General features: G+C 38.8%; 2 protein-coding genes across 3 annotated transcripts; both read right to left on the bottom strand.

The window, feature by feature from the left end:
• Window positions 1-1,310: 1,310 nt before the first annotated feature.
• LOC144659579 (SWI/SNF-related matrix-associated actin-dependent regulator of chromatin subfamily E member 1-like) lies at window positions 1,311-13,971 on the bottom strand. Its single transcript, XM_078520046.1, has 13 exons — window positions 13,616-13,971; window positions 12,832-12,881; window positions 11,712-11,780; window positions 10,395-10,472; window positions 6,828-6,929; window positions 6,497-6,526; window positions 5,226-5,301; window positions 4,471-4,535; window positions 3,677-3,725; window positions 3,365-3,475; window positions 2,774-2,835; window positions 2,459-2,560; window positions 1,311-2,321 (listed from the first exon to the last, which is right to left on the bottom strand). Exons 1-13 carry the CDS (start codon window positions 13,728-13,730, stop codon window positions 2,214-2,216), a joined length of 1,017 nt encoding a protein of 338 aa, XP_078376172.1. The 5' UTR covers window positions 13,731-13,971; the 3' UTR covers window positions 1,311-2,213.
• Window positions 13,972-16,273: 2,302 nt separating this feature from the next.
• LOC144659535 (malonyl-[acyl-carrier protein] O-methyltransferase-like) lies at window positions 16,274-21,932 on the bottom strand. 2 transcript variants are annotated; one of them, XM_078519989.1, is made up of 3 exons: window positions 21,564-21,932; window positions 18,619-18,953; window positions 16,274-17,998 (listed from the first exon to the last, which is right to left on the bottom strand). In XM_078519989.1, the coding sequence occupies exons 1-3, from the start codon at window positions 21,599-21,601 to the stop codon at window positions 17,775-17,777; spliced, it is 597 nt and encodes a 198-aa protein (XP_078376115.1). In that variant the 5' UTR covers window positions 21,602-21,932; the 3' UTR covers window positions 16,274-17,774. The 2 variants fall into 2 exon arrangements, with proteins under 2 accessions (XP_078376115.1, XP_078376116.1); XM_078519990.1 differs by lacking the exon at window positions 21,564-21,932 and adding an exon at window positions 20,557-21,203 and having other exon boundaries at window positions 16,275-17,998.
• Window positions 21,933-22,443: the final 511 nt, after the last annotated feature.

The raw sequence follows: 22,443 nt of genomic DNA on the forward strand, positions 1-22,443 counted from the left end.
AGAAAATATCATGAACGCTTTAAAAATGAGAAATTAAGTCCGTTTCAAAAGATAAAAATCTCCTGCCAGTGTAGAAAGTCTCGAAATCTATTCCGGGCATCTATTGTACTCTTTTCTAGCTATTCAAAATGTCCATCGTCTCGTCACGTCACTTCCCGTCACGTAGGAGCATTGCGTGACGACCAAAATAACCACTGTACGGACTCTGCGCGGGAAAGAAATTATTGCATATCATCCTATTAAAACAAAGACGTAGAGATGGAAACGCTCTCGTACCATTCTGTTTGGCATAATCTCCCAAAACCGGCTAAGGGATTGTCTATTTTTCAAATCATTTAGTGCCGCAGATTCTAGATTTCTTTTTTATTTTGGTGAATTTCAGGAATTTCAGCTTACAGCTACCTACTGAGGGTCCTAACTTATTGTTTTGTGTGATTGTTAGACAGTTTGGAAATATTACAAGAAAAGATTCGAAAGAATGCAAAGCTGAAAAAATAATGCAGTTGTATCATTTGAGCGCAATCGACAAGGCCCTGACATTTGGTGAGAAAAATTATCCATAGACACTCCGGCAGGGTGCGACTTGCGCTCCTGACATCCAGGGTACACGCTTCATGCTATTCAAAGAAAAAAAAACAAAGAAAATTCGCTTGTTTTGTAGGATAAGGCTTAATAGGCTAAGAGAGGCAACAGAACAACACAATGATAACAACAGTTTGTAATAAATAAATGTATTTCTAAACACAGCATAAAGACATTACTTTTACAGCAAAACACTTCAGAATTGTTGCTACGATTTGAATACCTTATTATAGGAAATTAACGCTTGTGTTAATTAAGGTATTTGAAATTAACGCGACTTAAATTAACGCGAATTGAAGGAAAAATTACTTCCCAATATAGGAAATTAACGCGAAAGAGGGGGTAACATTTCAAAATGAAGGAAATTAACGCAACGTACACAACAGGAACAAGTTTATTTCAACACTTGTAGGCGTATAATCTTAAACGAAAACAATGTTCGTGGTACTTTTCCGACTTTGAGCGTTCTTCACAGTATCAATGATAAAGGCAGATAAAATAATGCTTTTTCCTTGGAGTCAAGAACATCAGGACTGTACGAAAAATTGGGGCTAAAATAATGGAAATTAACGTCATGGAAATTAACGCTCCACTTAATTAACGGCGCGGAAATTAACGTTAACAAAAATTAACGCGACTTTAATTAACGCGAAAGTTTGAAATTCGCGTTAATTTCATGACGCGTTAATTTCCTATAATAAGGTATAAAGCCAAAACCTTCTCTTTCCCCCCAGCCAACAACACTAAGCACTTCTTTACACAGTATCCTAACACTTCCTCAGTAATCTTTAAGGTCGGGACACAGTCAAACCAGTTTGAATTCGTGCGACTGATCGCAGCGACAAAATGAGCGAAAGCACCGTTGTCGCAGCGTGTGCACACTTCTGGGACAAGTCAGAGCGACAAAATATAAATTAACCAATGAGAGAGCGTCATGTATTTTTGCCTTATTGAATTGGAAAACTAGTCACATTACCACTCTTCCAAATTCGCTGCATGTGCACCGAACAAGCGCCTTGTCGCAGCAACTTGTTTTGAAGTAGTACACACAGAGCGACTTGTCGCAGCCGGAACCTGTTGCTGCGACTTGTTGCCTAGTGTGTCCCGACCTTTATTACCAGCCCGGAGTTAACAATCATGTTTTTCTTTAGAAAAATTATATGTACCGATAACAAAACAGAAGCACCATGGCAGAAAACCTAATAATATTTACAAGGAATTAAACTTATCAACTCCAAATTGACAATAAACTAAAATGCTCCATTCTCTGCCGCTGCGGCACAATAGTTTCTCCGCGGGATAAACCTCGTTCCCAGGGCTTTTCCCTTGTTAATTTTGAAGGACAAGCCCTGGAAACGAGGTTGCTGCGAGCTCAGAAAGCACGAAAAATGTTCTTGCTCCTACCCAAATCTCTTCGCCTGTTGGTTTTTTTTTCCTTTTGGCCGTCACGCAAGGCTTCCTGAGAAGCCTTCTAGCGTGACGATCAATATGATTACAGTAATGAAAGAGACAACTTGTGTCCCCAAAAGAACTTGACTGTCTGTCCCCTTGCGAGGCTCTTAGCTCTCCAAATATTTCATGTTCAGTTTTTTACAAAACGAATTTTTCGTGTCAGTGGCTCAGTAGGTGCGTCAAGTCGCGGCTGGTTTACTTTCTTCCGGCGATGGTTCGCTGTCTTTACTCTTCCCTGGAACCACTTTGTTCAAATTCGTCTCGTTTTCACTTGGTGGTTCACACAGCTAGATGAAACAAACAAATTGTTAATTAATCCTTGAGTCAGCAGAAAGTATTAGCTTCGAAGCTCGCGAACAAGTTCGCTACAAGTTCTTATTATCTGATCACAAAACATTGCAAACATAGAAACTAGTTCTTTTACCTTTTTAAGGGCGTCGTTAAATTTCTCGCTATCATCGAGAAACTTTCGCTTTTTGCTCTCGAACTTTTCTTCGATCTGTTGTAGCTCACTTTCCAGCTTTTTCTAGCAAAGAAAAAAACAAAAGAACCATAAATAACAGTTAAAGAATCTATCTTTATAGTACTGCCCTAACTAACATTCATTCGCTGGGACCAAGTACTCAGGTGTTCGTATTATGGAGGTATCCTTAAGGAGAGGTTCGACTATAACAATGCTGTTAGATCTATCTACGGAAGAATTTAAAAAACAACAACAACAACTAAACCTCTGTCTTACCTGATGAGCTATAAGCGACTGTACTTGCCGTTTAAGTACCCCCAGCCGAGACTTGGTCACAACTAAAACAAACACAAAACATGTGGAAGTGTTAGAAATTAACTTAAGCGAGGAAATACAATCTGCACTAATCTGAAGTAAGCGCAACAAACGGAAAAAACTGTCAACCAACAGTCTTCTTCATAAACGTTAACTACAGCACTATGTCAAGCAGGGCTTCTAAAAGCGTTATGAACGCGGACCCAAACGGTAGGTAACAGTGCAGGGCTACGTTTTTTTTTGTTAGCTTATTTAGCCTAGAAAGTCGCAAACGCCGCGCACAAACGTAGAGAGTCATTCAGCTTCACTCCTACTCACTAGGACACTTTTCTCTCTCTCCCCAAGCCTCTCCCGAGTTCGAATCCAAGGTGGAACTCGCTCAATCAAAATGCGCTTGCTACTATTATAATTGAAAGAGTGGAGTGGGGCAACATTTGCTTAGAGATGAAGTGTAACAGCTGTAAGCAACTGAATACTTTCGAACGACTGTTGTTGATTGAGCAAATACTGTAATTTTAAAGTATTTTATTGATGGATGGAGATATATCTGACCTGTTCGGACATCCCTGACCACCGTATCACTGAATACTTCCGACATCAATTTGTGATTTCGATGAAAACGAGCCGCGGATATGTGCTTTACTGAGAAAGCATCGTCTTCATCTGAGATGAAAAAAACATTAGCAAATCAATTACGTAGAGCCGAGATACCAAGGAAGGAAAGTATTAGAAAAAAAGAGTGATACGTTGTAAAGGTAACTGTCTCTTTCTGAGACCTAGGTTTCTCCTCTTAATGTTTTAGCGTGGGATAATACGAGGTACCATCTAAACTAGTAAAACAAAAACTGCTGGTAATAAAAGTACCATCATCGTCATCCACGGGTTGAATCCCAAACCTTGCGTCATCTAGTTTCTGTTGAAAAGAAATGTGCAAAAATGTTATTACATGATTAATACAGTGTGACTTCATGAGAAATTTATGACAGAGCTGGCAATACAGTCTCTCTCTAAAACGGACACCTTCGGGACCGGCTCCAACTGTCCGTTTAAGACAGGTGTCCGTTTTATACTAGCCAAATATTTTCGGCCGTCAATACTTCGTTTAGGGTTGCACATGAAGAAATTAAACAAAACACGCTGTCGTGCTGTGTTAAAGGCATGAAAAATAGTACATGTATCTTTTAGGGGTCAAAAAACACTTTAGCTACACCCAGGTTGGTCTTCTTTAGCATACCCGACCCCGACCCTAGGAGTTTCCCCATGGGTTTGGAGAGCTTGGCTGTTTAAATCTGTTAGAGCGGTTTTCACTTGAGTGTCGAAAGTAAATTGCGTTTGTTTTGGTTTTGCATTACTACGCTTAGTGATTGGCTTAAAAACCTCGTGCTTCTTTCTCAGCCAATCAGAACTAAAACCAAAACCAATCGTGACTCGCTCGCGCACGTTTTCCCGCGCTTCGTGCCAGTTACATGTATTTGCTTCGAGTTTTGATTGGTTCACTGGATTGTCTGTGTCCTTTGTGATTGGCCAGAGTAATTACTTTGGTTTTGGTTTTACGACACTCAATTAAAAACTGCTCTATCACCTCAGTAATAATTCAGATGTATTTATTCTTGTTACTGCCTATCTTTGGTCAGGGTTATGGAGACAAACGAACTCACCCCATACGGCATAGAACCCATCATGGCTCTTTCCATTGCTTGCTGTTCTTGCAGGGCTGCTTGTGCTGTTACAAACAAAAAAATTCAATTTTTGTCTAGGTAGTTATAGTGTAGTTTGTCACAGGATTCTTTAAACACTCTATTTAGAGTACAGAAAATCAAGCAAAGCATTCGGTACCAGGAAATTATGGAGGTGGCCAGTGAGACATTAACTGTGATGGGCACAGAACATAATTTTTTTGTACAGTTTAAGGCAAACAAAATTCAAGGACCTTTGAAGAATGCAAATGTCGAGGCAATCGATGGACATTTTTTTGGCAACTACAAAAATCGAAAAAGGTTCAAGTAACTGAGGGATTTAAGTTATTGAGAGTAAAAATAATTACTAAAACAATTATCTAGAGGGGAATCAAAAAACACTTGAGTTACATGTAGCACGAGGTTCGAGTTATCAGCATTCAACTGTAGTTTTGTAAAGGTTACACATATATGCATGTACAGTCGAATCCCGATAACTCGAACCTTCAAGGGAAATTGAAAAAGATTCGAGATATCGGGAGTTCGAGATATCGAGGGTAAAATTAGTAAGAAAATGACCTGAATGGAAATCGGAAAAGGTTCGAGTTAGCGGGAGTTCGAGTTACTGAGGGTTCGAGTTATCGGGATTCAACTGTATATTAATGAGAGATAGCATGGCAACACAGCCAATAGAATAACAGAAAAACAGACAGATAAGTTTTTTATATTGTCTTTACCTCTTCCTTTTGCCACGATCCATGCTTGATAAGCTGGAGAGTTGTGGTAGGCCTTCATGGCTTCATTGTACTCTTGCTAAAAGGGGAGAACAAAAATGTTACAAACTTGCACAATCAACACCTGTACTTGGAGGTAACATACTCTCATCAGAATAAGAATGACAGAGATGCACAGCAGGTTAAATCCCCCAGCCCAAAATAACTGGAGCTCTCAATTTTGATTCCACCATGTGGAGGAATGAATTCCTAATCAGAATTATAAACAATATATGCCAAAAACAACTTTTACAGTTGCTCAATAGAATCTGAGACTTAAGATGGTTTCTGCCGAACATTCGAGCAATAGTGGCAAAAATAAATTACCACAGAGATCTCATAGCATGGTAACAGTTTGAGTACACCTAACAAAAGCCAACCAAAACTTTAGCTATCAAGCTGACCCCGCCAGAGAAAAATGGATTTGAAATTATCTACATTTCAGTTAAAACGGACGTTTCACAACAGTTTAGAACAAAATGGCGCACTTTTAAACATTTTTACGAGGTTGACTTTAGTTTTCTCAAGAATGCTTTAGAGTTTAATCGCAGGTGCTTAGACAACTGAATTTCAGTGAGATGTTTCAAATAGTATTTAAAATGTTACCGTACTATGAGTAGGTGTTTGGTACTTAATTTTTGCACTCATTGCTTGAACTTTCAGTGGAATCCGTCTTAATCAAAACATTTTGTGATCTTTGTGATACTGATACTTTGCAACTGCCTACCATAAGGGACCACTTTTCCAAAAAATTTCCCAGTCAAATCACTATAAGTCGGAACCACCTATAAGCAACCACCTCTTGTAAATGACCGCGGCCACTTTTAGGCCTTTTAGGACCACTTTTGGGTGATGAGATGCATTACAATCCTAATATGATGCTGACACACTGAAACCTTTTTACTTAATCCATGTGTTCTTGAACAAAGCTTTTTGGGGGTTTACAGATATGCATGTATGCATGCACTGGTCTTTGAATGCCTAAAGGTTATGATGCAAATTTTAAAACCCCAATGGTCTGAACTCTTGTAAGTGACCACCTCCAGTAAGCGAACACATAAATGTAAGCTTGACATTTCAGGTGACTGCTTAAGGAAGGTTTGACTGTTTATCAGTTAAATATTACAATACAGGGATTATAACAATTGTATAACATCAAATTAGAACTTGCTAGTTCTACATGTGTTTCCGAGCCTCAATGTAAGCAAACAGTCTGTTAAAAAAGGAAGCTTCACCTTTTCAACTTCATATTCATCCAAGTGTTCCTACAAACAAAAGAAATAAATCAAAAGTAATTACCAATCGTAACCCTTTTCAGTTTACTCATCAAGTTTAGCCTACAGAGCCTACACCAAGTCTTAAAAATACCTGAACTTGCAAAAAGTACTTTAAAATGATGAATGCAGTCAGACTAAGGCTTTAAAGATCAATGATACAGAACTGTATTATTTATGCACACAAAAATCTGACTGGAAATAGACAAAAATAATAATTGCTTTAGTAGAAAATATACACTTGTCTTAAAGGGAAATAGAGTTTACACTTTTTTGTTAAATTATTTCATACCTGTTTTTCCTGGTCACTAAGGTCTCTCCACATTTGTCCAATGATTCTACCAATTTCCCATAACTTGGACTCTGGATTTTGGAGTTTTACTTGATCCCAAACCTGTTCAATGGCAAATACGTATCCCTTTACTAAACAACTTTGATATTAATAAGACTGAGTTGGATCAAATCAGTACCAAAGTACTAAAACGGAAAGCGGAAAGAGAGTATCCTACTTCCACTTTACAAATGACTGGATGTCTCTCCCAGTATTTTTAAGAAAGCCAATGCCATGCGCGATTTTTAAGAAAAACCTTACAAGGTTCTTACTGGATAAACATTTTAGACTATGAACAAATATTTTTAGTTGCACAATGTTATATAATGTTAATAGATAACTATTTGTAATTAGTTTTTTTTAGGACAGTAGGTAGTTATTTTATATTTTAAATTTGTGACATTTGTACTTCCTTTTAGATTTTAATACTTTTTTATTTCCCATTTTTTCGACGTTTTTGCTTGTTTACAAGCTAAAATGGTAGAAAAGCGGTTAGTGGACAAAATTTGGAACCACATATTTGTAAACTCTCAAGGGACTTTTTTCATTTCTCAAGGGACTGTTTTAATTTCTCAAGGGATTACTTTCCGCTGTGGGTGACTCGTGGAAAAAACGTGACTTGTCACATTTACAAACGTTATATAACAATTTTAAAAGTGACATGTCAGCTTTCTTATCTCAACGCACGTGTGTCTGAAAGGCGATCTATAAAAAGCGTCGCACAAACAATGGATTGCGTAACTAAAACACGAATAAATAATCACTAGCACTTACATCGTTTAAAAATTACAAACGTCAAAAATAAACCATACCAAAAAACTCGCTTTTTTCAAAGATATTATTGAAGTTAAAACAAATGCAAGAGATGGGGGCTTCTTTTAGCTTAGGAGCGGTTAAAAATTAGGCCGTTCTATTTCGTCATCAGCCTAGGTCGGTAGAGACGAGACCTCGCGTTGACAGCAATGAAGCATGAATCGGCTTTACAACATGCGATCGTATCTACGCAGTTCGAGTGGAATTTCAGTCAAAGACAGCAAAATTCTTTCGTATTTCATCTTCAAATATAATTTGAAAGCATTCACTGTATATATGGCTTTTGTTTAATCCTGGGTCTTGATATCCGACCCTCGCAGAGCCTAGACAAAACGCAGCATGAGTGTAACGATTTGTTTACGACAGTAGTCGGAAATATCCGTATTTTTTTTCGTGCTTTTTCGTGGAGCAATCGTAACGATACGGCCTTGAACACATTGAACAGCGGTCTACCTATAACAATTCAAATATGGCGTCACAAAAAACAAAGCGTCAACGCATATTTTGCTGTTTCATTTGCTAATTTCGCTGCCGTAATCGACTGCCTCGAAAGGTCCTTGCAATTTTAAAGTATAGAATTGTCAGATCTCGGTGAAATTTGCACTGTTTATTTGTGTAATGTTAAGGAATATATGTATAAATACCCGGCGCGGACGAGCCATTTTTGACAAAATATTATGGCTGCATTTCCTCCGCGAAGATAGGAAATTGTTAAACTAAACTACAAAGAAACTGTAATGATAAGTTCGAAGAACAATGTACAGGATAAACCTTCGACTCATACTTCATGCAAAAACGTCGATATCTCAAAGAGACTTTGATTAACCTTAGTTACCGTCGCTTGCATCTAAGCGTGAACACGTGCCGCCGAAACATGATCTAATTGGGTATCAAACGTGGCATGATTGGTCATCAAACGTTTGAAGTTTAGCAGACCGTAACGGCAACTTGCGCGCCAAAACTTCAACACATTCCTGTTTCGAAACAGTCGAAATGGCGTAAAGATTGGATATTACCGAATTAGGTAATCGGAGCCGCACGAGACAGTTGCCGTTGGCGTCAAAGACGTGTGTTATGGGTCACGTGGGTTACAGCTGTCAAATGAAAAGGTAAACGCACGTGAGCACATTCCTTTGCTTTTGCTCGTTGTATAACCTGCGATCAGTCGACCGTTAATTCATTCACCGGAGACTTGACATGTCTGCGGTTTTATGCAAATTCCGGTCATGTCACGTAATTGTAATGAGTGCTGTTTTGGGATCATTCTCTGTTGTTAAACATCGTTATACATTAAACATGCTTATTTAAGTGAAAAATAATTGCTCCGAGACTGTTGATATCGTCTTCAAACAGAAATACATCCAAAAACTGCACATATTACAATTGCGTGCACAATCTTTGATTTGCATAAAGCACAGACATTCAATTCCCCAGGGGCCAGGACAACCATCCCGACGCACGTTCAAATTTTGGCGCGTTACAGATCCACCAATCAGAAGTGTTTTCATTGTTTCGACCAACTGTAAGGAATGTGCTCAGGTGCGTTTACCGTTTCATTTGACAGCTGTAACCCACGTGACCCAAAACACACGTCTTTGGCGCCAACGGCAACTGTTTCGTGCGGCTCCGAAAAAACAGTCTACCTAATTCGGTAGTATCAAGACTTCCTTTGACAAATTGATCCTGATCTGTGTCGATATGCATTTGCAGGTTCACTTGAATCACTTCTGGTGCAAAGTTTCGCCTGTTCTCAGTGTTTATGGTGAGCATTTTGAGCGTGAAAGTTGCCGTTACGGTCTGCTAAACTTCAATGTTTCATGACAAAACATGCCATGTTTGATATCCAATTAGATCATGTTTCGGCGGCTCGTGTTCATGCTTAGATGTAAGCGACGGTAGTAGTATTTTAATTCTTGTCCTAGTTTTTAATCTTAGTTAGCATACAACATAGGTTTTGTCTTTTTATTGTATTTTAGATTTTAATGTATTTTAATGTTTAACATTTATTTTCTCAGACGACCCTCTTGAAAACCACCCCCTAGGTGATTGGAGGCCTCCTCTTAAAATATTATTTATTATTATTATTATTATTATTATTATTACCAGAGCTCAACTTCAGTTTCTATAGCATGGAGCAACTAGCAGCGTTGCTATTCTCCTTGGTTGAGAAGCTACATGTACATGTACATATGTAGTTAAAGGCCAGTTATACCCAGTATTTTGTCAATTCACCCCAACATTTAATTGGTACCCATTCATATTGTGTTGTCCCAGAAAATATCCATACCCACCCCATGGCAAAGTATGAAGCAAAGTATGAAGCTTAACTGGAATTTCTGGATGGGTGGGGGGATTTATACCAAAAATCTTCGGTAGGAGGGGTATGGATATACATTCTGGAACAACACATTCCTGGGTGGAAGGAGGTCCACTTGATTCACTGGGAGGCATAAAATTGTTTGTTTGCGCTTGTAATGGTTAGTGAAATTTTCTTCTAGCACCGGAAGAAGACCTACTAGCATTGGGATAATGGACAGGAGGTTTGTTGTGTCCTTAAATTCAAACAGAAGATGTAACTTTCAGCTAGAATGTAAAAAATATTCAAAAGATTGAGGGATCGAGGGACACTAATCAAGGATGGTGTCCTTATATTAACATTGTTTTCTCAGCACGCATATTACCGGTAAGTTACAATCCTCATTTATGTTTACTTACCTTTCTGCTGAACCTCATGTAAGGCATAAGTGGTTTCTCTGGAGGTTTTGGTGGCTTTGGAATTCGAATATCAGATGCCTGTCAATCAACAATAAGATTTCAATGATATTTCTTTGTTAAATGCACTTATCAAATAAATATTAAAACTTTGACCCTTATCCCGGGACTGCTATTTTGTGTGTACATTTTTGATGTGTGCAAGGGTTTCACTTGACTTTGCTTCCAGTGTCTTGATACATGTAGGTTAGGAAAACAATATACACTTAGTGTCTGGTCCCGAGGGAAACAGTTAGATTTGTTTTCCCAAGAGACTCGATGTTTCCCTCGACTTCAGGAAACATCAAGACTCTTGGGAAAACAAAACTAACTGTTTCTCGAGGGAACAGACATTAAGTGCTTTGTTATACATCCCAAGGATGAAAACGAATAAATGAACAACGAACAACGACTAAATGAGCGTTAACAACAGCATGCTCGAGCACGACTTTATTTCTTCTATAAAACACTGCAAATGTACGACAAATACATTGCAAAATACGTACATAAGAAAGCAAAGAACCGACTTACTTTCCAGGCATTTTCGCAAATCCTTCTGCTCTAAAAGTTTTTTGTCTTCGTGTTTCGAATGAAAAGTAGAAAGCGTCGGTTTTAGCCTCGAACTGTTCCACTGTGTTTCACGCATTTTCGAAGAACAAGCAACAAATTTCCTGGAATCGCCGAGAAGTGAGTTTCAAAAACACAATCACACCACCGGCCTTGGTCAAATTTTGATCACATGCTTTTTCTGGTCATTGATCACATTCAGGTCAATGTATCCTGATCAGGATTCATTTGATGGAAATGTTTCCCGATCGGGATACATTTAAATTTATGCAAGGTCACGTGATCATGAATCAGCCAATGAGAATCGTCTTTAGAGCAAGAAAAACTGCGGATGTATAACAACAAAGATTTGACAGTGTGTAATAAAATATAAATAAAATGTTAATAAAAAGTGGGTTTTATAAAAAAAGTAAAACTGAAAAGAACTTTCTTAGGCCCCTCCATGTTCCATGTCTTGTAAGCAAGGTTTGTTTCTATTTGACTTTCTCAGTGGCAAAATGAAAAAAAGAATCAAAATCAGTTTGTTCCAGCTCATGGCTTTCAAGTGTACATGTACACTGTACCGAACACTTTTTTTAATGTAAAATAGGTTGGTGGAAAACAGAGTTTAAAAGAAAACTCTTAAAATTTAAGGTACACATTATTTTGGGTTATAATCAACATGCCGTAAGCCACATTAAGATACAAAATAAATTAAAATAATCTGCACCTTACCTGTGAGATTAATCTCTGGGTTGCAAACCTTGGCTGTCCATAGCTCATCTGCCCCCACTGGTTTGGAGCCTACAAATTAGTACCAAATAAACTTCAATGAGCAATCTGTTAGATAACATTAGGTCCGATAATGAAAGGCTTTTAAAAGGCTTTAATTACTGTAAATGATCTAATAAACGCCCACTCTCAAATAAACGCCTCGTATCTACAGTAATAAACGCTCCCCATGAGGAATAAAGTTTGTATTAGACGCCCCTCTCTAATAAACGCCCCGTGTCTACTAGACGCCCCTCCAAGGATCGCCTCAAAAACCAAGGCAACGCTCCATAGAGTAAAATCACGTACCAGTAATTTATTTAGTTTCTTGCTTTATTCGAACATCGTAGAGGCCAACGATACCAACATGGTTGACCCCAATGTCGATGAAAACATCGATATCAAACTATGAACGACATCTCCAAGCTTTGCATTAGCGCAGAATAGATTAGACTCCTACTCACAAACTCTGTGTTCTGTCTTACTCCACGCCGGCGAACTTCGTGTCTTATTTGTTTTGTAGACGTTGTTTCCGTTAATGTGAAATAAACGCCTCTCTCTAATAAACACCTCATATCTATTTAACGCCCCCCTGTAGGACCCCTAAAATTTAATAGACGCCCCGGGCATTTATTAGATCATTAACGGTAATGGTGGTTTATTTTTGAGGGACTGCATCCCAACCAAAACTTGGGTGCAATAAGTGGTAAATTGGTTAACAAAAACATTAAAATATATTAATCGTACACAAGATTTTAGTTCTAGAGTCACTAAATGAACCTCAAAAGTCTCTGAACAAACCATAACAGCATAAAATAACAAAACAAGCTCAAAACAAGCTCTACTAACAGCAGAGACCTTATAAACAAAATAAATCATATTGTCCAACTTTTACTCTAAATCCATAGGCTTATAATGAGTTTAGAATTATTTTCTGAGCGCGTTGTTTATTAAGTTTTTGGGATGAGGATATTGAGAGGGACTTTTTATAAGAATTCTATGGTATTTTAGCTGAAATGAGCCCAATTTTCCTTTGATAATATTTAAATATTTTATTTCAATAATGAAGAGTTAAAAAACAAACCTGTCCCATCATTGCCTGAGGACCAGGGTGATAAGGTGGACGAAATCTTGCTACAGGGAAAGAAATTAAGTAAAAAGAAAAAAAAAAAGGAAATGTTACAGGTGGCTGAAGTATTTACTTGCCCAAATTTATGTCATGGTTTTTACGAATGTATCTGATGTCAGTGATTTGGCATTGCCAATGTACATGTAACAGCATCGTAACACCACTGTACATGTTACATTGGATTCCAAAAACACTGTGATTTGAATTGTGTTTTGCTATCCAGCAAAATGGCTGCCTAAAACATTACATGATATGTTATGATCATTGTTTTCATTAATATGTGTTGTAACCAAAATTAAATGAAACTGATTCTAAACATATATGTGCACAAACTTGACCAGCAAAATTTGTTGTACGAAAGTGACTATTATGAATGTAAATATTACGAAACGAGCTTAAAACATTGTATGACTATTATATTGGCTACAAGTTTGTCAATTTCGGAAAGAAACAAGGTTTTCTATCTGATAAACAACAACTTTAACAATGTACCAATCAATAAATCTTGAGCAACACTTTGAATTGGTTACGAAAAGCAAGACGTAGCTTACAAAAAATCACTAGTTATTACAGTACAAACAATGTTTCAAAATATAAAATTCAGTATCTATGCTTTCTAGCTATGAAATGCTCACAAACCAAAATCGAATTTTCGTTTCGATACAACTGCTAAACCCGGAACCCACACGATACGAAAACACGAGTGTTATTTACAAAGATTTCACGTAAAAATTCTTACCAGCCTGCGCCATTGCGGCCGCCGAGCTTCCTTGAAATGGCTGAGACAAAGGACTCTGGCCAAACTGTCGGTAATCTCGGGCAACACGCGGCGATGCTCCTAATGGTAAAGACATGTGTTCTCGGCTTTGTTGTGTCTAGAGTTTCACAGCTCTAAGCACAGGTCACGCGGTGCGCATTAAAAAGTAATCCTTTTTGACAGTCTGTTTGTCTTCCTGTCCGAGTTGGCTTTCACTTTGCTTATCTTGAAATTAGAATAAGCCCTGCTGATGAAGATAATTTGGAAAATTCACACAAAAAGCTGGATGCTGTGCGTGATAATCTCGTCCGCCATATTTGTAACTCATAATGAGCATGCGTGAATTTGCTGAACACTTCGCGCGAGTCGCGGGCTCAATAGGAAGAAAAAAGAACAAAATGTCTAAAACGCCAAGTGAAGGGAAAGTGGGCTGCATGTTTTCAAAAATTAATCAAGAAAATCCAAAGTATTTGTTCTTTATTGGTCGAAAGAATGTGGAGAGCGTCCACGTACGAGCCCGCGTGAAAGAAAAGCATTTTTTCTACATCGCTTCTGAAAAGAAGAGACTGGTTGTACGCAGCCCCTGTATTTTTCACAATGGAATTTTTTTCAAATAAAACTTTTAACGATGGATACCTTAAGCAAGAATGAGCTATACTACTGAAGGAGTACTCCTTTATTTGGCTAAACGGGAACTCAGGCCGGTGTAGCTGGGGTCGAAAGTGACGTCACTCGTTTTTTCGCATTTACCCTAGCCTTTTTCTATCGCTACTTTCGAGATACGCAACTTTGGAGAAGTCCCTACTTTCCGGTAGCATGGGCCGTGATTGTCGGAGATAACATAACCTTTGCTTAAAATTTATACGTCCCAGAACCGTTCCCTAAATGATAGCACTTCCATACGACCCTCAGCCGGCAAGACGTTCCCAGCAGCTTTATGTGTATTTATAACTGAAAACAGCAAAATGCAACGAAAAAGATGACTTTTTAGGGATAGTATTGATGTGATATTAGGGTGAAAGGGTCAAAATAAAAGTAAATTTTTTTGGATAAAGCAGGGTAACGAATGAACGAATTTTACCTAAAACAGGACTTAATTACTCAGCGGCACCACCCTACCAGCTTCCGTTAACTCATTTCTTACCAAGTTTTTTTTGCAGGTATTAAGACCGGGTGGAATAGGTTGCGTTTAATGGCTCATAACTCAGAAAGTATTACACTTTCACAGATTAAGTATATATATTTTGGATCCTCGATAGTTACTCTACAGGATAGGGTTAATATTTTACATATCTGAAGTTAATTATTAACAGAATTATGACAAACTCAACCCTATTTGTCACAAAATGCTTGTTTTTCTCACTTTACAGGGCGTTCTGGGAATATTTTGTTATATTTTGCTACAAATATAGTCGTAATTTTTTAGAGTTGTTCCTTGCCTTTGATAAAAGATACAAAAGTACACGAAAACGACACAAAATTCGTCGAAATCACATATAATTGTGTCACGGCAATTGCGTGACAGAACGCGCGACGGGCATAAATTTGCATAGACGATTGTTATCGCCTCAGTAGTTCACTAATTATGCTCGTACACGGATTCCATTATTCCAGGAGTTATTCCTGCCTGATTTCGGCTCATTTCGGCTTGAATTTTCCACTTCAGCACTGAAACTTGATCTTTCGCCACGTGGACTGTTATTTTCGGAATATTCTTCTCGATCGTGGTGAAAATAGCGCTTGAATGTATCGGAATAGTTTGATTTGAAATCCGAACGGCTTAATTCACTCTCAGAACCACTTTCTTCAGCGAAAATCCGCTCCAACTCTTCTTTACGCATAAACAAAGCGGCATTTAAACTTACTGGCGATCAAATAACACAAGCACGATAATTTTCTCGCTAAAAATCTCGCTAAATCCTCTCATCCACGTTTCTTTCCTCAGTGATCGTGGGTTTTCCTTATTTACTAGTTGTCAATTGATTTTCACCCCCTCTGGCAAACAATTGCGTCATTTATTGCCAAAATAATCTTCACGTGTCTCAGGAGCCGATATATCGGCTTCTGGTAAGATATGAGTTAAGGGATCGTTAAAGGCTGGCTCTCATACAATCGCCCCAATCGTTTCTATCGACTATGTCACTTCAAAAAGTTTTCTTGCGATTAGACCGATCAGAGCGATTAAGCAATTATATGAGAACATTACACAGACGATCGCTAACGTCTGCGGCGATTGGGGCGATCACGATCACTTGGATCGCCCGTGTTCTACCCTTCTAGCTTCTCTTTCCCTTCTTTGCCGTAAAACTGTTATAACTGAGAGGATAGCCAAGAAGTTTGATCTTTCATTGAGGGCTGTCATTGTGTTGGATCTAGGGCCAAAATGATTGTTTTTCGTAGGTCTTCGCTCATACGAGGCTGAGCCCCGGGGGGGGGTTTTTTGATCGGGACGACCATATGAGAACCACCGATCGCCTCCAACCGATTCAATCGCCTATCGTCTCAGTTTTTGCAAACGATGGATACGATAGAAGCGATCGGGGAGATCATATGAGAACCAACCTTAAATGCCCTCTTCACCCATCCACAATCCTATAGCCTCCTACGCTGACGTTCTTTGGGTTCGCCACGAATCCCGGAGCCATTCAATCATGACAGCGTGACATGAGAGGAATTGCTACGTTTTACTGATTTTTTCAGAAAACTGAATAAAACTGTACGATGTACATTATTTACAAGCACCACTTATTTACTCCAGTTTTCAATTGATTAAATTTAGAGACTTCAGTAACAGCTTTTAGTAACCTTTTTTTATGTAAATGTCCTATTTACAAGATTTAAAATCTCTCTGATAACGAAGACATGGTTTAAGTCTTCAATTATTTTTTTATGTTACAAAGTTGACTTCGTTAGGAGTCGCATAAAGAATCTTATAAAATAGTAACGATTTCTTGTTAAATAAACTTCATAGATTAATCAATATGTACAAGCCATATGGCGTAAAATAATTAATACGATATTCCAGATCTCCATACTACTAAAAATCTATTAACATCAGCATACAGTTATTGAAATCGAAACTCTCCGGCTTCTGTTTGTTTTTTATACTAAAATTCTCCAGAATTCAGGTGAACAGCCAAGTCAAAAGGATAGCAAACCAGGGCTCCTGGACAAACCTAAACATTTAAGTGCCGATCAAAAAACAAATTCTTTCAAGTGGAATTGCGTAGCCGAAATGTTAGAAAAATTGCGAGGAGTTTCCATGTTCATCTCAATACAAAATTGTCCAATTCTCGGAGTACAGTTCGTCTAAATTAGAAGACGTTCCTTTAAAGAGACGAAGACGGCAATCTATTTCTCATGACCGTTTCGAAAAGACCAGATTTAACACCGAAGTAAGCAATTTCGATTCATCTGAATATGCGCATATAAAATCTGATTCTTGTTCAAGTGAACTGTTAAAATTAAAATTATAATCAATAAATTGACCATTTGGTCATTCCAGAAGAATACAAACCATCACCTTACTTTTATATACAGTCAACAGAAAAGGTCAAGTAAGATATCTCTACAGAGTTGCCCGTTTGGGAACAATTGCAAAGCAACAAGAAAACTTCGTACAACACGTAGTGAAAAGAGAAGAGCAGTGACGTCAATTTCCAAGAAATTCTAGAAATTGCATAAAAAATCCGGCCGATTTTACCGTTAATACGTTTGACTAAACTTACTATAAAAAATCCTGCTTTCAGGATCCTGCTTGGAATCCTTAAATCGTCGTTAAATTTTCGGGCCAATTCGGCAAAAGCTTATCTTCGAATAGCTTTTCACCTTTAGAAAAGATCTGATTGGTTTTCACCTAGGACTGTTTTTCGTGAGGTTTTCGCGCTATTACGGAAAACGTTCGGTTCCTTTTTAACTCAGAACTTCAAGACACTAAGAACCTAATTGGTATGCCGTTAGGACACTTGCGAGTTTTAAAAATCGCGTTGCCCCTTATACGAAACTGTTCCATAAAAAACCCATTGTTTCCCTCAAAAGAAAACCACGTTTTTCCTCGCATGGGTGAATTGAAGAAATTATAAAATGCTCAAGCATTTTGCCGTAGCCATCCAGGCTGACTCTCAGAAGATAGTACAATGTTTCAGTAGTTATCTATGACCATAAACACTAACACATAGCTGTCTGCAGGGAGAGTTTCATCATATCTGTTGTTATTGTCTTTTTCCGGTTCGTAGTACTGGGATGTGATTCCCTGGGATATTAATTTCCATTTCCTTTTTGTGACCAGTTCCTCGCATTTTAATCTGTAGATGTTGTGAGCACTGTCAAACTGTGCGGCGTTCATCGTGAAGCAAACAATTCCACCTGAAATACACACACAAAATGAGGAGTTATAAAACGAAAACCAAACAAGATCCCAGTCCCACGCCTTCCCTTCTCACTCACTCTATTTGGCGCGAAATTTCATGACGTCACCGTATGACGCACAACCCTCTCTCAGGCCCTAACCAGGTCAGTAACGGGAATTTTAAGAAAAGGATACAACGTTGATATATTCTGGTATGAAAAGTTGTGTATTTTGAGAGTGTTTATTGACGTTTAGGTGCTCGTTTAGTAAGTGGCCTTATGGGAACGCGGTGGCCTAGTGTTTTGTGCGTTAGACTCCGGATCGAGTGGTCCGGTACGAGCGTACGAGCCCTGGCCGGAACACTGCTTGCGCTGTGTTCTTAGGCAAGAAACTTTACTCTCATAATGCCTATCTTCGTCCAGGTGTATAAATGGGTACCAGCGAATTTACTAGTGTCCCATCCAGGGAGAGTAGAAATAATCCGAATAAGCTCCAGCCTGATAGACAACTAGCATCGTTTGCAGACTTTACCTTTACCTTAGTAAAGATGGAATGGGAAATAGGTTACATGTCAATTCTATTCTTTAAGTCACATACAAAAATACGAATTCACAACTCAAAGGCTTACAAAAACTACCTGGTTTCACAAGGCGCAGCATCTCGTCCATTGCATCAGGATCCACTTCGTCCGGAAAAACGCCATCCGCGCAGATTACGGCGTCGAACGCGCCTGTGGCACACAAAGTGGAGTCCGCTTTTAATGCGGTGAAGAGAAGGTTTCTGTAGAGACCACTCCGCTCAGCCCGGTCAAGTCTCTCTTTAGATACCGTCAAGGCATCAATGTTAGTGTACCCCAGAGACCGCAGGTAGGACCCGGTTGAACCTTGCCCGGCGCCCGCGTCCAGTATGCGAACGGACGACCTGTTTTTAGGAAACGCGTCCGTCACGGCAGCATCAAAATACTCTGTGCAACTAGAGAGAAAAAGTAATTTCGGTTAAATTGGAAACTTGTGTGTAGTCAATGAATGAAGAAACGCACATGACACAATGAACTAATCAGAACTCGGAGCGGAAGCACTAAGCACGGTAAAACGCATGCAAACCAAAGGTAGACTTGCTCCAAGTCCCTGAGCCTGTTCCAGGCGTTCGGTTAGTTGGGGGCAGCGTAAAAAACGGCGAGCGAAAAAAATAAAATTAGACAACCGACACGCATATCCGGTAACATGACCCCCTCTGCGGAGCCGTCGTTCTTAACTTGTTTGACACTGCAAACAAGTCTGCGTCGCTTGTAACTTTTTATTACATACAAAGTAATTCACTGACGCTGCCAAGTAACCTGTACAAGATGAAGAATTTGCATTACTGGAACAACATGTAAATTGTCAATTTCAGCTGTAAAATACATGGAAATTTCTGGTGGCCGTTCCGCCATCCGACCTATGCCAATGGTCCAGTCCGGTTCTGTCCAATCCAATATTTTGCTGAGCTTTATGAGCAGCACGTGAAAGGCATGTTGTCGATTCGTGTTATGTACAGGTACAATCGGATCAGAGCAAAACAAACGAAAACATTTTGATAACTGGGCTTAAGCCAGGAGAAAATAATTAATTAAAGATATAATTTCAGTTGAATGTTTTTTACGATATAAGCAGTTTTGCCGTGAGATTCGAATGGAAATGGTTACACTAAAAAATATACGGCCGTGGCTCTCAAAGAATTTCCTGTGAAACCAAAACAAAGCGTATAAAATTTACAAGCTACGTACAAAATTTAAAGCTCCCAAAATCGGCAAAATTTGTGGAGTACTAACTAGTCCACAACCCAGCAAAGGTACGTTCTCGATAAGCATTCTTGCACCAAATTACAACGTTTTAAGAAAAACTTGTTTTGTGCTAATTTCTTATATTAATCAATTTCGGACAGTAAATTGCAAAAATCAATATTTTGCGGGTCAAGAGACCCCTGATTTCATTTTAATTCTATTATTCGCTCAAACACATAGCACATCAGCTTCAGATCATTTCTCTCCATGTTGCTATCCTAACATTTTCTTGACTAAAAGTAATATATTGTCTTTGAAAAGCCTTCTTGAGGAAAGTCAATAAAGTACGTAAGAAATATTGCATCCTCGCGAAGTGTGATCTGTTTCAGTGATGTGTTGATGTATGCAATTTTGTACGATGCGAAGGAAATATAAATAAATGTTGTACCAAAGTCCGATTCGTGCCTGGTCTAATTTTTGCCAAAGATGTCCCGTTATTGAATAAAGAAAACAATTCTGTTTCTTTTTTGCCATAAATGCTTGCTACGGGAAAGTCGTACGTGTTCAGTAGCTGGTTTGTTATTAAAATACCCGCTGTGTAGTAAAGATACAGTACAACTTCAGAGTACAACTTGTTACGCATGTAGTAAAAACAGAAAAATTCGATTCACTGAAGCATGATTAACTGTTATCTCTTAAAAAATATCGAATTATAACATGCCAAAAATCATTTTAAACAGCTACAACCTGCCACCAACCCGCAACGGATGAATCGAGTAAAACATCGACTTGGTGAAATGGTTCAAAACTAACCTGACCCGCTCTCCCGATTGTGTATTAGTCATGGCTTCCGCCAAGAGGAAGCTGGGGATGTTTTCGATCGTCTTCCAGCCCAAACAACTTCTCAGAAACAAGTGATAAACTCAAAAAATCCTGTGCGAACCTGTCGACGGCTTGAAAACTCTGAACGCCGTTCGTTTTCACTAACTACCCAAACGTAAACAAAGCGTCAATAATTAAATTGGTCGCTCGCACGCGCGCGTGACGTAACGTATTTAAAACCCTTGGTATTTTAAGACTTCCGATTCTGTCAAATCTCGTAATTTTTATGAGAAATTCAGTGATCGACTTTGCATCTAGTTCTTTTCTAAAGAGTATAGGTGGCTATTAGATCGAGACGTTGAGCTACAAATTTATTTCGCTTTAAGGGATCTTGTCATTCGAGCAGCAGGTTGGAACCGGAAGGGGTTGCGACACAGGATTATTCGAAACAAAAAGAACTAAATATACCTTTAGAACACGAAAGTTTAAAAGGAAGGCTTCAGTTTCTAACTGCAAAGGAACAAAATTCCTCTTATTTCCTGCTCCGCTACCGCGCGCAGCGCTGAACCACAACTATCACACCACACACGTACTAACGCTAGCGTCCATGTTACTTTCACGTGTAGAACACGTGTACCGTCTCTTCGTTCCGAAAGGCCAAGGTCTTTGCGGGCTGTTGGAAATATCCGAGAGATAATATTCAGACTTTGAAATTAGATTTTTTTTCGCTCAAATTAAAAAAGTGAATTGCCTACATAGCAAGGTAGACTTAATTATAATGTCGCGGCCGAATTACAGACTGTCAATGAAAATTTTCTGTGATTCGCCGCGGTGATTTCGAAAGTCACGCAACGTTTCCTTTGAAACTGAAGCAGCGTTGCGTGACGAGTCTAGGCAGTTTTGCTACCTGCGGAATATAATGTCTATAAAAGCTTTTATGCCAAGGAGTGAAGAGAAAAGCAATCTGTAACCAGTAACAGTTAAGCTGATTTACTTACCAGCATAATTTCGAAGCCTTCAAAAGTCTGGTCAACATCGCAGACGAGAGCTTAGGCAAAATTTATAGAACAGAGGCCGGCAACGCCGAACGGTCGGTTGTCTGTTTCAAAAATATCCCAGCGACTCGTCCACCGAAAGGCCTAGAGCAATCGTATAACTGTTTTGTCTTTTACTTAAGTTATGTAAGATTATACAGCCGAATTCTTCGTCAAATCTTGCCAAAACAACGGTTCCTGCGCCCTGTAGGTAATTAGGGAATTTACTTCGGATGAATAATTCAGTGTTACGCAAGGTGAATTTGAATACACTAGTACTTTGTACTTTTCCAATTATGAGGAATAATGTAATTCAGCACATACGTCTGAGACTTTGTACGCTTTGTTTTAGTGTGAAGAGCAGTCATGCCTAAAACGAAAACTCCTGAGTCGCACGCGCTGAGCATTGGATCAGCACGCCATTCCAATTTCCGGCCCGTCTGACTGAAAAGGAGGCGAGAAGGGGAAAGAAAAAGTTAGTAGTATTTCAACCCCTGGAATAAATTTTAAACGGTTCTTAACATTTCATTCTGATGGACTGTAACATCAGTAAAAGTTTGTTTTGGTACCAGTTATGTTAATTCTTTGTGTTTTGGACTTGTACCTTGTACGGGTATTGTTCATCAAAACGTACAAGATCGTACAAGGAATATTGTTTTTCTGAGGTGAAGTTACACGTCTAGACGCCCTGACGGGGGGCGACACTCCAACCATTCTAATCACTCTAATAATGCCGTTTCCAGGAGAAAATCAAGTCTTTAATTAATATAATTGGGGAAAAAATAAGGAGAAAAATCAGTTCTACTCAAACTCAAACACAACGTACAGTTGAATCCCGATAACT

The sequence above is a fragment of the Oculina patagonica genome, chromosome 7, assembly GCF_052425735.1.
Source record: "Oculina patagonica isolate OP01 chromosome 7, crgOcupat, whole genome shotgun sequence".
NCBI classification, from domain to species: Eukaryota; Metazoa; Cnidaria; class Anthozoa; order Scleractinia; family Oculinidae; genus Oculina; species Oculina patagonica.